This window comes from Nilaparvata lugens, chromosome 6 (genome assembly GCF_014356525.2).
Source record: "Nilaparvata lugens isolate BPH chromosome 6, ASM1435652v1, whole genome shotgun sequence".
Taxonomy (NCBI): domain Eukaryota; kingdom Metazoa; phylum Arthropoda; class Insecta; order Hemiptera; family Delphacidae; genus Nilaparvata; species Nilaparvata lugens.
Window position 1 is genome coordinate 58,747,824 of NC_052509.1, and position 13,791 is coordinate 58,761,614.

The following is a 13,791-nucleotide window of genomic DNA, read 5'->3' on the forward strand; positions in this document are numbered from 1 at the left end:
GTACAAACAGGGTTACACTTGAAATGGCTTTCTTGATTTTTATCAATGTTGGTTACAAATATTAAGTCCTTAAGATTATATTTATCAATTTGAATTTCAATTCATGATCTTTTGATGCAACAGTAATAAATTTCACATTTGAAGGTAAGAATTTCATTTTCTTTGGAGTTTTTTAGAGATACATTCATATAACACAGAACATGCGTATTTCGTGCAAATTAACATAAATATATATTTTTGGTTGCGTTTTTGCTTATGATTTCACATTAAATAATATGTTACATTAATAATTGAATAACGATATTGCTTGATTCTATTAACATTGACTCTAGGATTTCGTACACATTGGTTGGTGGGACGAAGAAAATTATCGAACAGGCTTTGGTTCTGAATAGATTTTTTCTATCGATTCTGTATTTCAAGGTTAGATTTACACATTTTTTCAAATAAACTTTGTTTATTTTCTTTCTTCCTATTCACTACTAACTTCATCTGATTTATAATTTATAATTATTTTCTGTGGATAATACAATTTTTGTTTTTGTTTTCCAGTTGTGCGGATTGTACTAGGCGATTTTTCCTGTGATGACTGTGACATGAGGCGGATGGCTTGATTAGGTTGGTAATTTTTAGAGTTGTTTTGTAGTTTTATTTTCTTCTGTTATTAGAGTTGATAATAATTTCTTCATTCGATGTGGATTTATAATGTTTCCTTATTAGCTGAGATGCGGCGAAGTTTAGGTTATGTTGATTAGGCTGCAGTAGAAAGATGCTAGTCTGCAAAGATATGATTCGGTGGGTAGGCTGTGATTATGACAAGTTTGATGATTTATGTATTCACAACGTAGCTTCCAAATTAATTCAAAAATTATTCCTTAAGCCCCCATCTAAATTTGATTTCAGTATTTGTTTCAAGTTTTCATTCCAATTTGCAACTATCCGTTTTATTAAAACTTGGTTTAAAACGAATGTGCCGGTGGTGTAGATCGATTCTTACAAACTCGTTTCCTCTTTGTTGGCCGGTAACATGCAGTTTGATATCCTTAAACCTTACATGCCGGTGGTGTCTGTGTGTCTTTCCAAATGATATTTTCCTTTTTTGCATGCCGGTGTACAGTCTACTGGATTTTAACCGGACGTGACTGCGGTGGTTGTAGGTCCTTCTTAATACTGTCTTCCTTTTTCTTGCATTTGGTGTAAGATTTGAGGTAGGATTCAGCTTTATATGACGGCGATGTAGATAGATTCTTCTTGAGACCATTTTCCTTTTTGCATGGCGGGGAGAAATTTAATATCCAATTTTAGTCTTACATGAGGGCGGTGGTTGTAGGTTCTTCTAGATATTCTTCTTCTTTCTTGAATTGTTTTTCTGCTTGTGTGTAGTCTTGACTTCATGCGGATTTTAATTGTTCTAATGTTGTTTTCTGATTGTTTTTGATGGATACTGATTTGATGTGTTGCAGGTGCTGTCCTCGGTGGATGGGAGATATGTGCGGTCGGCGGTCCGGGATGCTCTTCAACTTGGTGGGCAATGTCCTTGGATTCCTGGTGTTCGGCGCGCGGTGGTACGGGCTGTCCCTCTACCTGATGGATGTCGTCCTCGGCCTGGCGGATGATGTCGACTGGTTCCTCTCGGCGTTCGGCGGGGTGCGGCGCGACTCCAGTCCTGACATTCTCGGTGGGTTGGTTTTCCATACATGTGTATGTTCGCTTGCTCGTTTGACTTTAACCACCTTTATTGTATCCTTCTCCACATGTATATGTTTCTTAATGCTGACTTCGACGCTGATTTTTCCCATATGCATATCTTCAGATATCCTATCCAATCGGTTATTTGTTTCTAAAATTGATTTATCTAGACACTCAGCTAATTTTTTGATGGTTTTATCTGTGTCACGGAATGCTCCATCCATCCGCTGACTCAATTTCTCCAAACCCTGTTCATTTACCTTCTTTACTTTTTGGATTTCCTTATTTAGATTGTTTATTGCTTCCTTCGTTTGTTTGTTGTCTTCCTTTATTTGTTCGCTTTTTTCATTTAGATTGTTTATTGCTTCATTTGTTTTCTTCGATGCTTCTTTTATTTGTTTGTTGTCTTCTTTTAATTCTTCCTTTGTTTGTTCATTCATCTTGGCTATTGCTTTCAGGAGGGCGTCCATATCCAGTGCGGGAGTGGGCGTATGGCGAACGGTTATCTTCTGGTTTTTTATCCGAGTGACAGTACGAGAGATGGGGGTTCCTGTTTCTGGGGCGTCGTCGTCCGTATGCTCTCCCGATGTTTCGTCCTCCGGCTCTTGGGCTGCCGACGGATCTTCCACTAGGATGCAGCTCTCCTCCACCTGTGTCGAAGATAAATCATCCAGTACATTGGGATGGAAATCGGCGGATGCGGTGGCGGATGCGGATGGCGGCGAACAATCGGGTGAGAGGTCCTCGGTATCCGACAGACTTGGATTGACCTGGTCGTTTCCTGCCATAGTTTGCGGAAAAATAGCGCAACGAAAGTGTGCAGTGAATAAACGTGAAAGTGTTGTGATATACAAAATAATTGGTAAGGAATCCAATAGAAATTGTTATAGCGCAGTAGTGAGTGAAATACAGAAAAAGTGGTTTAACAATGTGTTCAGTGATAAAATGAGTCAAGTTAGCAATATCGTTAACATAAAAATGACACGAACATACAGGATACACAGTGAACACTTATGCAGTAATACAGGTACGCCTCTTATAATTTATTATTACTATTATTATAAATATTTTATTCTTATAATTTCTTGCCGCAATTCTATATATAGGCTAGTGTTCTTTGCAAAATTTTATATAAAAGCAGTGATACTCTGCTTGAATTATTCCGCAATATATCCGTGATTTAATTTTACTTCCCTCTTTATGCTTTAAAAACTTTTAAAAATGTAAATAACTTCAATCCTCTTTTCTGTAAATATTTATAAATTGTTTCAATATAGACCTGATATTCTTCAAATAATATGACCTTTCTTATGATATCTCTTATACCTATGACTTATAGTATGACCAATTTTCGAATAACAAGATAATAAAATTCTGAGTTCGATTTTTTCTCTAAAAATTCATCAATCGATAAATTTCTTTTCCGTTCAAAAATTGGGTATGGTACTTCTTGTTATTTTATATAACAGTGAACAGTCAATATTAAATTCGAAAAAATTCACAACCATGAATTTTTCAAAAAATTTTCCCGTTGTCAGCGCTATAGTATACTGAGCAACTAAATAATCCTCGTAGTCGATTATCCACCTCTTCAATGCCTATCACTGTTGGGCGCCAAATCATGTGGAGCTCTTCCTGGGGGAGTCACTCTCACCTCCAAGGATAGGACAACACACGTAGGGTGATGTAATGCTGTATTTAAATGCCTCACGTTGGGCCGGCAAATCATGTGGTGCGTTTTTTAACGGCTTCACACATGTAGGGTGAATCTTGCACTGAGTCAGTGGTGTAGTGGCTATAAATTTTGCAATGGCGTGTGAGGGCGCTGAGTGAACACCAGACTGATTGACTCACTACAAGACTCAATACAATTGTCGGAATCGAGGGAGGCCTAAACGCTCGCTCACCCTTGATTCTTCTAATGACAAATTGTATTGTGATGAAATTTTTATAAGTAGTGTAGCAGACGCTAAACACTGAATACGGATACCTTAAAATTATTACCTGTGAAGAATGAGCATACAAAATCATACAGGTCGAGCAAAAATCCCGATGTAGATAATTTACGGGACTGCGTCTCTAATAAGTTCTGAAGGATTAAAATACGGTATTTGAACCAAATATCGTTCAGAATATACTTCGAGAACAGAGTCTTGTCGGGTTTTAAGCTCTATTGTAGGAATTTATATGATCTATGGCTGCCACTGCTGTACAATTGATGTGTTCGCTCCTAAGTCGAGGTGGGTAACAGATAAAAGCTGATATATGAGCAGGTAAGGACAAAGAATAAATATCTCGATCTGACCCCACTCGCTACATCCACTTAGATCTGTTCCAATATCCAGCTTGATTCAATTATTCCAATGATCGTATTCGATCGGTTCTTGATGATATAGAACGTATCAGACACAATAATTGACAGGCTTAAGAAATAATCGAACTCAGAAAGCGAATTAACAAAACTGAAATATATTATAATAAAATATGTAATCATACAGTGCAGATTCAGAATTTGATTCACAGGTTGATAATAATTTAGCATTAATAGAATAGTTAAAAATTTTCTTGTGCTTGCATGATACCATGCGTGATTCAACAGAATTTTACAATTGATAAAATTTAACAGTTTGAAAAAATAGTGAAAAAATGAATTATAGAAATATTTTTTAAAATGTTCGGGGTCGTGGTTCAGGCAGCGGAGGATAGTTAATCAACTACAAATTCTTATAAATTAAATGTGAATAAATTCTAGGCTCTTAAATGCTAAAGTGCTTGTCGGCGTGGCCAATAACTTAACGAAGAAAAATTTATGTTTTTCTGCACTGAAATATTTTCGAAGCGTAGATTGGGGCCCCTTTTAAAACTTATAACTCACGTGAATTCCTTGGCGGTCGTGGTTTTCTTCTTTAGATCAAAAATCGTTTGATCGGCGGCAATCCAGGCTTTGGTTTCAGCACGTGGGGAATTTTAATTTAAATATCTCCTTCACCGAATTAATTAAGGGATAGTTTACTTTAAGCTTTTAAATTTATCGATTGATGAAAACAGAAATTTATAAATAACAAATAGATTGGCCTAAAATATCGGCTCACAAATAGAACATTTAAAAATCGAACAAGAAGTTTTCACAAATAGGTCTTTGGTAACTATAAAAAGAGATCTACACGGTAGGATTTCAAAAGGGAAGTGCTCGTTTTCTCTAAGCTTTTAGGCTAGACCTTGCTTCTCGGAATCTCAATGTAATAATTTGCATAAAAATTTGCCATTGGTAGAACGCTTGTGACGTAAACATGACGTCAGTGGCAAGTAGTAGAATACAATTCCTTTAATTACAATAATAATTTAATTTAGGTAATTCTTAAAACTGCTTAATCTTCTGGACATAGTTCCTCTCATACAATGTACATGTGCTAGTGTAACTGATAAGGCAGGGTTGGTGTCTGATAATAAATTAACATGTGTTGCTTTCAAACGATTACTGTCTTGGTGCTATTTCTATGCACTGTGATTGGCTTAGACCTGCCAAGAGATTTAATTGCCATGTGGTTCAGTTGAATTAAGTCGTTAATGAATTAATACTCTTGTACAATTTTTATTAGGTTTGAGATTGTTATAAATAATTTCTGCCATTTTATCAATAATATAATTTCATGCTATGACCTATTTAGTTACAATAAGACCTGACGTATAATATAATTTCTTAAATAATAAATAATTTCAACATAATACATACATTTTATTTTTTATTTTGAAATTCTTGATACTCTATTCTAGAAATAATAATAATAAATTAGATATAACATAACTGAAATCCCAGTTGTACTCATTTTACCGGCAATAATTGCTAGCAGAGACACGTGTCTGATCGCTAGCAATGAGTTCAGTTTAAATCATTGAAAGATTTTTTTTTTGACTGAAACACAAAAAAGAGCTTTGTTGAAATTCACAAAATCACAATTTTATTTACATTGTACTCTAATTATTAATAATTTCGATTTATTCATCTATCCATCTATTACGTTGAGTTTGAATGCATGACTTGATGAAAGGCACAACAATATTGACAGGAAAAGTACGTCCATCAATAGATAAGCCTACCTTATAATTAGCTTGATTCCTACATATAAGTACCAGAGCCAGTGTTCGGTTGAGTGAATATATTCTCCCCATGAGTTGTGATGGGACTATTTCCACTGAAACACATGTTGAAATCCAACTTTATTATGCTTCTCAATTTTGATATATACAGTTTGGTCTACTAAATTCCATTGACTTCTAAATGTATTTTCTCCTCTAGGAAATTCATTCTAAATACTACGAATTACAATTATATTGTAATTATTTTTTTGTTTCGAAACAAGGGTATTCTGGAATTGTATTCTTGAAAAATACCAAAAAAAATGTAGATTGATTGATTGATTGAGTACTTTATTTATGTAGATTACAATATATACTGGCTTATACAATTATATACAATAGCTTACAATACAGCAAAATTATAGATGAATTTACATAATATAGACTAATTAGATGAGAGATGAATGTGAGCTATAAATGTGAGCTTTAAAAAAATTCTAGATGTATTGAGAGTATAGTCATACATCAATACCAAAAAATGTAGATAAAAGATGAATGTGAGCTATAAATGTAAGCTTATAAAAATTTTCTAGATGTATTGAGAGTATAGTCATACTTACTATATTCTTCAATTTTGAGTATCCTTTTTGAAATTTTCATAAAAAAATTGACTGCATGTTAGAGTCTTCCTGGAAAATTGACTGTACAGTGGTATATTTTATCAGTATATTCTATGATAACTTAATAAATGATTCTACAATTCTAGTAGTTTTAATTAATTTTCATGAACTGATACTTCATCGTTTTTTCCAAATAGAGCAGTATGAAGAAATAGTACAGTGCTGAATTTTATTTGTTACTAGAGTATCTTGAGAGCTATTAGTGTATCCAATCATTTTCTTCGATATCTGAATCTTTACCATCTCATCGTTCTCTATCAATGAATAGGATATTTTAATGGTAGGCATCACAGACAAGAAAGGAGAGATACCACTGTACGTCAAAAATTTAGAACTGCTCAAATGGAATGTTGAATCTTGCAGATATCTGAGCATGCAAGCAAGAATGAGCTACTTCTACAATAATATCAGCGTAAATTAGAGTGGAACAGAAGATAAAAGATGTATAAGAGTGAGACAAAGATATCAGAGAGGGGAATGTCAGAGGGAAACATAGATATCAGAGTGAGATATCAGAGCAGAGAATATCAGAGTGAGACAATATCAGAGCGGCGAATATTAGAGTGAGACAAAATATTAGAGCAGAGAATATCAGAGTGAGACAAGAAATATCGGAGCGGCGAATATTGGAGTGGGAAGACAAGATATATCAGAGCAGAAAATATTAGAGTGAGACAAGATATCAGTACAGAGAATATTAGGGCGAGACAAGATCGAAACAACACTGCATCTATATTTCTGAAATCCAATTTCCTCTATACGCCGATGGCACAGCAGCGAGCGGACCTTGGGAAATTCACTCACCTGTTTCATTCACAAGCGTTGCTCTCATTTCCCCTCCACCCCTTCTACCTACCCGCTCTATTGGTTGACGCCCTCTTCAATAACAATTCGCCCCTTCAACGGTACAAAGCAAGAGTAAAATTAGAGTTGTCGCCCGCCTCGTTGTGTGAACTACGCACTCGCACAATAAATACACGCTTTCATCTTTCCCCCGTCGTGATCATAAGTTTGTGTCGACAAATGAGAGGGGACGGTCAGCGAGGAGAGCTTTCAGTGAGGGAGGACATTCAGTCTTTTGTCACCTGCCAAGTTCGAAATTGATGTACGTCCACTCAGATGAGCTCGCACACAGACGACAGCTAACATCATTCGTCTTGCAGAACTTGTATTATTATATGTTCACCTTCCTCAAACATCGTTCGAGCAAAGTTCAATTTATTATTTTTCAAGTGAATTCATATGATTTTTCATTACTGGAAATTTGAGCTAGTAAGCAACCGGGCTGTAGAACTCGCTCAAAATGTCGGAGTTATTCTGTCAGCTATTGAGAACAGTGGAGAGTCGAGACAAATTGTACAAGAGACAAAGTTGCTGTAATAAAAAGCTCGATTTCAAAACGAAAACCACGGTTGAACGGCATTGGGTCTGCTACCAACGAAAATCATTAACCAATTAAAACGACTTGAACGAGTGTAGCAAATTCTACTAATGACTATAGTAAGGTCCATGTTATAATGGCAGTGTGATTAGCAATGATATTGCTATACTTGTCTAACATTCAACAAAGCGGTTAGTGCTATCTCTTTCTCGCTTTGCTCTGTTGCCAGATCATCTTTATAGAATTAATAGTTAATTAACAAAACATTCATCTACGTTATGTATGTGAATTCATTATTGAAAAATATAATATCTTGCTTGATAGAATAGAATGGATTATTTTAAATGAGAATGAACAGTTAATATTACATCAATAAAGCTGTATTGGCCCTGAAATTGATCAGTTGCGACCTGAAAACTCTGACACCAGACCTGAGCCAGCCAGGTCACTCGATATTATTATTATTATGTTTTAGCTACAGTCTATAGAAAGCATTGACAAAACAAAGGTTCGGCAACATTATCTCGTATCTTTCTCCACTGCTATTATAACGTGGACTTCACAATAGAGCCTCAAGTCGTCTGTTTTTGGTTTTGTTCGACGATTACTCTCCATTTTTTTTTTTATCAATGAACTTTAAATTTCCAAAACAGATGCATATAACCATTACACAGATCAAGCTCGTTTGCCAACGAAATTGACTCACTCCTTCGTTCTTTTGATTATAGGATAAAACTACTGAAAGGGCATGAGAGGAAAATTTGGAGTGAATCATCATCTAGATGACTGTTTATTTGTTATTTGTAATGATGAATATTTTTACTACAGTTATTTTCCATTCATATTATAAAAGTTGAAAGTTATTTCACAGACAGTTCTTCATGTGCCGACTTGTGATTCCATGTGTCTGTATAGAATTTTTTCCCTTACTGGTCTACCAATACAGAGTGAACTATTTCAATTCAATTGATACACATTTCAGTACAATAGATCTTGATCAAGTTCCCCAACCCAAGGGACTCACTGCTGATAATTATTGTATGATTCATAGTTACATTTACATTTACATTTATTACATTCCTTAATCACAACATAAAATTCATGATTGGGAGAGAATCAACAGGATAAACCCAAAACTGTTCCTCTCCCTAATTTTGATAACAATAGTCCAAATCAGGTTATGATAATTACGAGTTGCATGGATAAATGACGGAATGAATGAGTGAATACAATTTAGAACGAATAGGGGATAGCGGACAGAGAGAGTCGAAATCGTGGAATGGGAACTGCGGACCAATCACAGCAAAGCACGCCTATTTCACACTTTCAAGCTCCGCCCACTTTCTCCCAAATGATAGATTGAAATAGTTCTCAATTTTGTCGATGGATGACAGAAGGTATTGAGTCACCATACTTGATACCATTCACTAATTTGAAATCTTCTTCGCTCGCTTTTACTAAGCGGAAAAATGGCTTAGTGTTGTTTGGAGCGCGACTGAGGAGAAGTGAACAGGATCGAATGACGAGGAATGCCAAGTGGCAACATGAGCTTGACGTTGACTGCAGATTGGAGCAAGAGAAGAAGCTTTCTTCAGTTGACAGGCTCAAGGTGCTACCTACCACTTAGGACGCTGAGGTTTGTCCTTTGACCCAAATTCTGTGCCGCGTCTTACCTAATTCATCAACGGAATAGTATTGAACGGAATTTTGTTGCTGTGCCTCAGTCATGATCAGAAACGGAGTTTTACGGATGATAAAATAGTAATCATATAACGTACTTAGAAATGGTTCTATAGCAGTTCTATAATCTGGCCTTGTTAACTGTAAACAGTTTGGAAGACGAACAAATCATTAATATGAATTCCTTCGAAATTCAAAATTCATCAGTAATTATCTCGAATACGTATTCTCTGAGTGTTAATCTTTGGTGAAAACATAAATTTCAAACTTAACCTCACTTTGGACTATTTATGTGCCAAAATCAAGGAATTGAAGAAGTTTTGGGCAATTGCCTGTTTCTCTTTCCAAATATTGTGTTTGTGACTGTTCTAATAAATAAATAAATATTCAAAACCATTTTCCATGAAAAAGAAAACAAGTTTAGTTTTACAATCCGGGTCTGAAACACATTCAATCTAATTCATGCCCGTGGATCTGTGATGAAAATTCTGAATGGAAAATTAAAATCTGTCATTCTATTAAACATTTTCCTATTCGTAGATGTATGAGGTTCAGATGTTAACTTATATTATCTATTATTGTATGAGTTCCAATAAAATCATCAATTTTTACTTTCCTTGCCCTATTACCATAGGTAAGAAAAGTATTGCTTTCCGAAAAAAATTGAGGTACCCCAATTTCTATACGTTTCAAGATCCCCTGAGTCCAAAAAAGTGGTTCTTCCTCTACTTCTTCTTTTTCTTCTTCTTTTTCTTCTTCTTTTTCTTCTTCTTTTTCTTCTTCTTTTTCTTCTTCTTTTTCTTCTTATTCTTATTCTCCTTTCAAACAGGGATTAGGCTGTTCCGACTCACATTCAGCTTATAGAAAAAATAAATAACATTTTAAAAGATAACTGATAACATTTATAATGTCTAATGTCAAATCAACCATTATACTCGGCTTGTCGCAAATTGAGACGTGACACGAGTCTGTTAGACGAATGTATACCATATTTTTTGGTTATATTATAATGTTAACGCGCATGCCCATTGAGACAACAATTTGAAAAATTTTACTGTTTCAAGTTTATCCTTCTCATCCTCACCCAATTATTTGTTTGAAGTTTTGATTGTGGAAATGAAATGGATAAATAATCATGGTTTATAATTTATAATAGGTTCCCCTAAATAGTTCTTCAATTCGTATTCATCATAATATTGTCTTTTGGTGGCATTATGAATCTGTTACTGGAACTGTATGTTTCTCAATTAATGGAAGTAAGATATCATAATCTTCCGAAGGTACAGGCTCAACAAGAAGGAAGAATGGATTGCTGGAACAATAACACCCTCATGAACAGCAGTGCGTGCAGGCCTTGTGAGGGCATCTGGGAAACTCGTTCAAAATGTTGTTTCACCCTGAAAGAATAATTTGTTCTCAAGAACGCTAACAATACTGTCATCTTGTCTACAAGAGAGATTTATTACATGTTCAATCTGAAGTATGATTTTACCGCTTTACAAAAAAAGCCTGATAAAAAAAATTAAACATTCAGTTTTCAAGTTCAAATGGAAATTGTAACTCTCTCACCTTTTACTCTTCGTAGCTTTTCTCTTTTCCACTAGATTCTTGAAGCACAACAACGTCAAAGCATAATATTGTACTCTTAGAGTACTCATGTTATTCTAAATGATTAATTATTGATAACGTGGATATTGTACGGTAAACATTTTTCAGTAATCAATCGAATGTTCCTTTTCAAATTCTCATACTAACATCGATTCCACACTAAAGGTAGTTACATATTGAGGCATAACGCGACGTGACACGATGTGACTCGAGTCTGCCAGATGTCTGTCTGAGTCATGCCACGTCGCGACATCTCTTGTGCTGGTTTGATCTCAATGTGAACAACATAATATTATATCAAATTATCAAGCAGACTAGCGTGATTGTATTTATTGATGCTAGTGGTTATCAGTGGTACTGCAATCACATGCATTCCTAGTTGCTAGTTCCTAGTAGCGTGATTGTATTTATTGATGCTAGTGGTTATCAGTGGTACTGCAATCACATGCATTCCTAGTTGCTCCTTGTAATGTTAGGAACAAACATCATAGAAACAGGGAAATTAATGTCCTGGAAATATTTTTTTCTACATCTGCGCGTAAAGAAAGAATTCACATACTCAATTCTCCTCGTGAAACAGCTTATTTCTGAGGAGAATCCACTTTTTCGCTCGCTAACCATCTGCGCATTCGCAATAGATTTTCTTCACGCTCGCAAATCATTCGCGCATGCGCAGAAGAGTTTCTTTACGTTCGCTAATTAGCTGATGATAAGCAGCTCGCTGAAGACAAACCACTCTTGGTCAGATCTTAGCCTGAAAAGTCGGTAATTGTACCGATTCTACAGCCATGATGGATATCAGTGTAGACGAATATTATTATAAACTCCGCCAGATATAAGTGATAACAGGTTTGTGCAGTTGTAGAAAAAAATTTGTATGTAATTCGCGCGTAATGCTTCTTTATAGCTCTTGTAAAACTATCACGCTCCGCTTCGCGTCGCTCTTAATACATAAATAGCTATTATAGTGGTGTATTGGTTGATGCTGGTGGTAAGTAACCTATAACAGTGTTAATGCAAGCATCAACACTCATCTTCTCCACTTAAATGTAGAAGTTTGTAGTTGTAGGCTAGGCCACACCCGTCGGTGCCATAAAAAGAGGTTTCCACACTTTGGTGTATTTTGCTGAGCAGAGGAAAATTTCGATAAGCGAATAAAAGACATTACAGCTAAAGCAAGTGGCAACTAAGCAGGGCAGAAATTAGTTGCGGAAAATATGAGTGTGGAGGAACCCTACCACGGGCAAAGGGAAACCCAACGTAATAGTAGGCTGCTGGCGGAGTAATTTGTTCGTATCAGGCTACTGAATAATGAACTATGTTTTTGTGTGTGCCAACGTCGTGTTGTGTTGTTTATCGCTGGAGATTATTAATAAGCTAAGATGTGGGATATGGGAGAGCGTTGCTTGGTCGGGTGGTGAGTGAGATGGAAAACGATATAGAGTGAGAGAGAGCGAGTGATTGTGTTAAAGTGTTAGTGAGAAGGAGAGAGTGAATTTGTTAGTGTGAGAGAAAGAGTGAGCAGCGGAGAGTGTGGGTGAGACAGAGTGACAGACAGTGAGAGAGAGTGAATTTGTGAGAGTGTTAGTGAGAGAGAGAATGAGTGAGTGTATGAGAGTGTGGGTGAGACAGAGTGACAGAGAGAGATTGATAGAGAGAGAGGGAGTGAGTGAGAGCTTCTTTGTTTGGCCGCTAGAGGCAGCTAATGAGCGTGAGGATTTATGGCCTACTTTGTGCTCCACACTGTCGTCCAGGTATACAAGCCAGGCGCGAGCCCCTCTAGAGCAATGCACAGGGAGCTTTAAGTGCCCGGGTCCATATTGTCCCTTTTAAGCCGCAGCAGGTGTTTTAAGCCCCCTACACCCCCCTGATAACCTTGCAGCCCTTACTATTCAACCCTCCCCTCGCCAACAACCTCCGCTAATGAACCAAACCAACGACAAATCCCTAAACGAAATGTGAACAAATGATGTGGGCCTACCTTGTCTGACCTGAGCCCAACCTTCCACCCCCCACGCATCCAACGTTTCCGCTGTTTCAGCAGAAATTAGCAACGTTCAGAGACGATATCATCCGCGCTAAGCCCTAAGATTTACGCCGGGTTGTTGAAGCCCCAACATTCTATTGAGCGATTTCGGGTATTGTGTTGCCTCAAAGTGGTCGTGGCCCTTGATGTTTCAAATGGATGGTTTCCTAGGTTTTGTTGGATCATACATCCTCATCACATGATAAAGTGTTTAAATGCAAGATTTCCTGTGTTTTGATGGATCATATCATCATTACATCATGATGAAGCTTTAGGATGCTAAACGTTGGTCAAAATAGATACATAGATGTGATATGACTGCCTCAATAAACTCCAGTGTATTGGACGATTAACATGTTTCATAAATCATTTTCTCACCATGATAAAGTTGTAGGATGTTTATCGTTGGTCAAAATAGTTACATGGATCGTTGAATATCGATGAATATCGTTGCATCAATAAACTCTTGTGTATATGAAGACTGTCCATGTTTTGCTGAATCAATCATTTTCACTACATGATAAAAATGGTAGGGTGCTTAACCTCGGTCAAAGTTGACACAAACTCCATGTCGGCCTCAATACTTATGGCTACTCATCAAAGGCGAGACCATATTAGGCGTTTCTTCAGGCGCCAACCCAATCTGCCAA

At 36.4% G+C, this 13,791-nt stretch overlaps 2 protein-coding genes across 3 annotated transcripts in view; both read left to right on the top strand.

The window, feature by feature from the left end:
- The window catches only part of LOC111059055 (discoidin domain-containing receptor 2), a 454,362-nt gene that overhangs the window by 390,327 nt on the left and 50,244 nt on the right, over positions 1 to 13,791 (top strand). Inside the window, exon 8 of the mRNA XM_039431495.1 lies at positions 1,464 to 1,524. Coding sequence (XP_039287429.1) covers positions 1,464 to 1,524 — 61 coding nt within the window. The remainder of the gene's footprint in view (positions 1 to 1,463; positions 1,525 to 13,791) is intronic.
- Positions 429 to 2,543, top strand: LOC120352062. 2 transcript variants are annotated; one of them, XM_039431554.1, is made up of 3 exons: positions 429 to 618; positions 1,464 to 1,678; positions 2,148 to 2,543. In XM_039431554.1, exons 2-3 carry the CDS (start codon positions 1,480 to 1,482, stop codon positions 2,216 to 2,218), a joined length of 270 nt encoding a protein of 89 aa, XP_039287488.1. In that variant the 5' UTR covers positions 429 to 618; positions 1,464 to 1,479; the 3' UTR covers positions 2,219 to 2,543. The 2 variants fall into 2 exon arrangements, with proteins under 2 accessions (XP_039287488.1, XP_039287487.1); XM_039431553.1 differs by lacking the exon at positions 429 to 618 and having other exon boundaries at positions 1,272 to 1,678.

Bases quoted from the DNA above. Each gene is read 5' to 3' on its own strand.
- LOC120352062 (XM_039431553.1), top strand. From the start codon at position 1,438: ATGGATACTGATTTGATGTGTTGCAGGTGCTGTCCTCGGTGGATGGGA. The intron at 1,679-2,147 runs GTGGGTTGGTTT...TATTGCTTTCAG, and splicing joins CTCCAGTCCTGACATTCTCG to GAGGGCGTCCATATCCAGTG.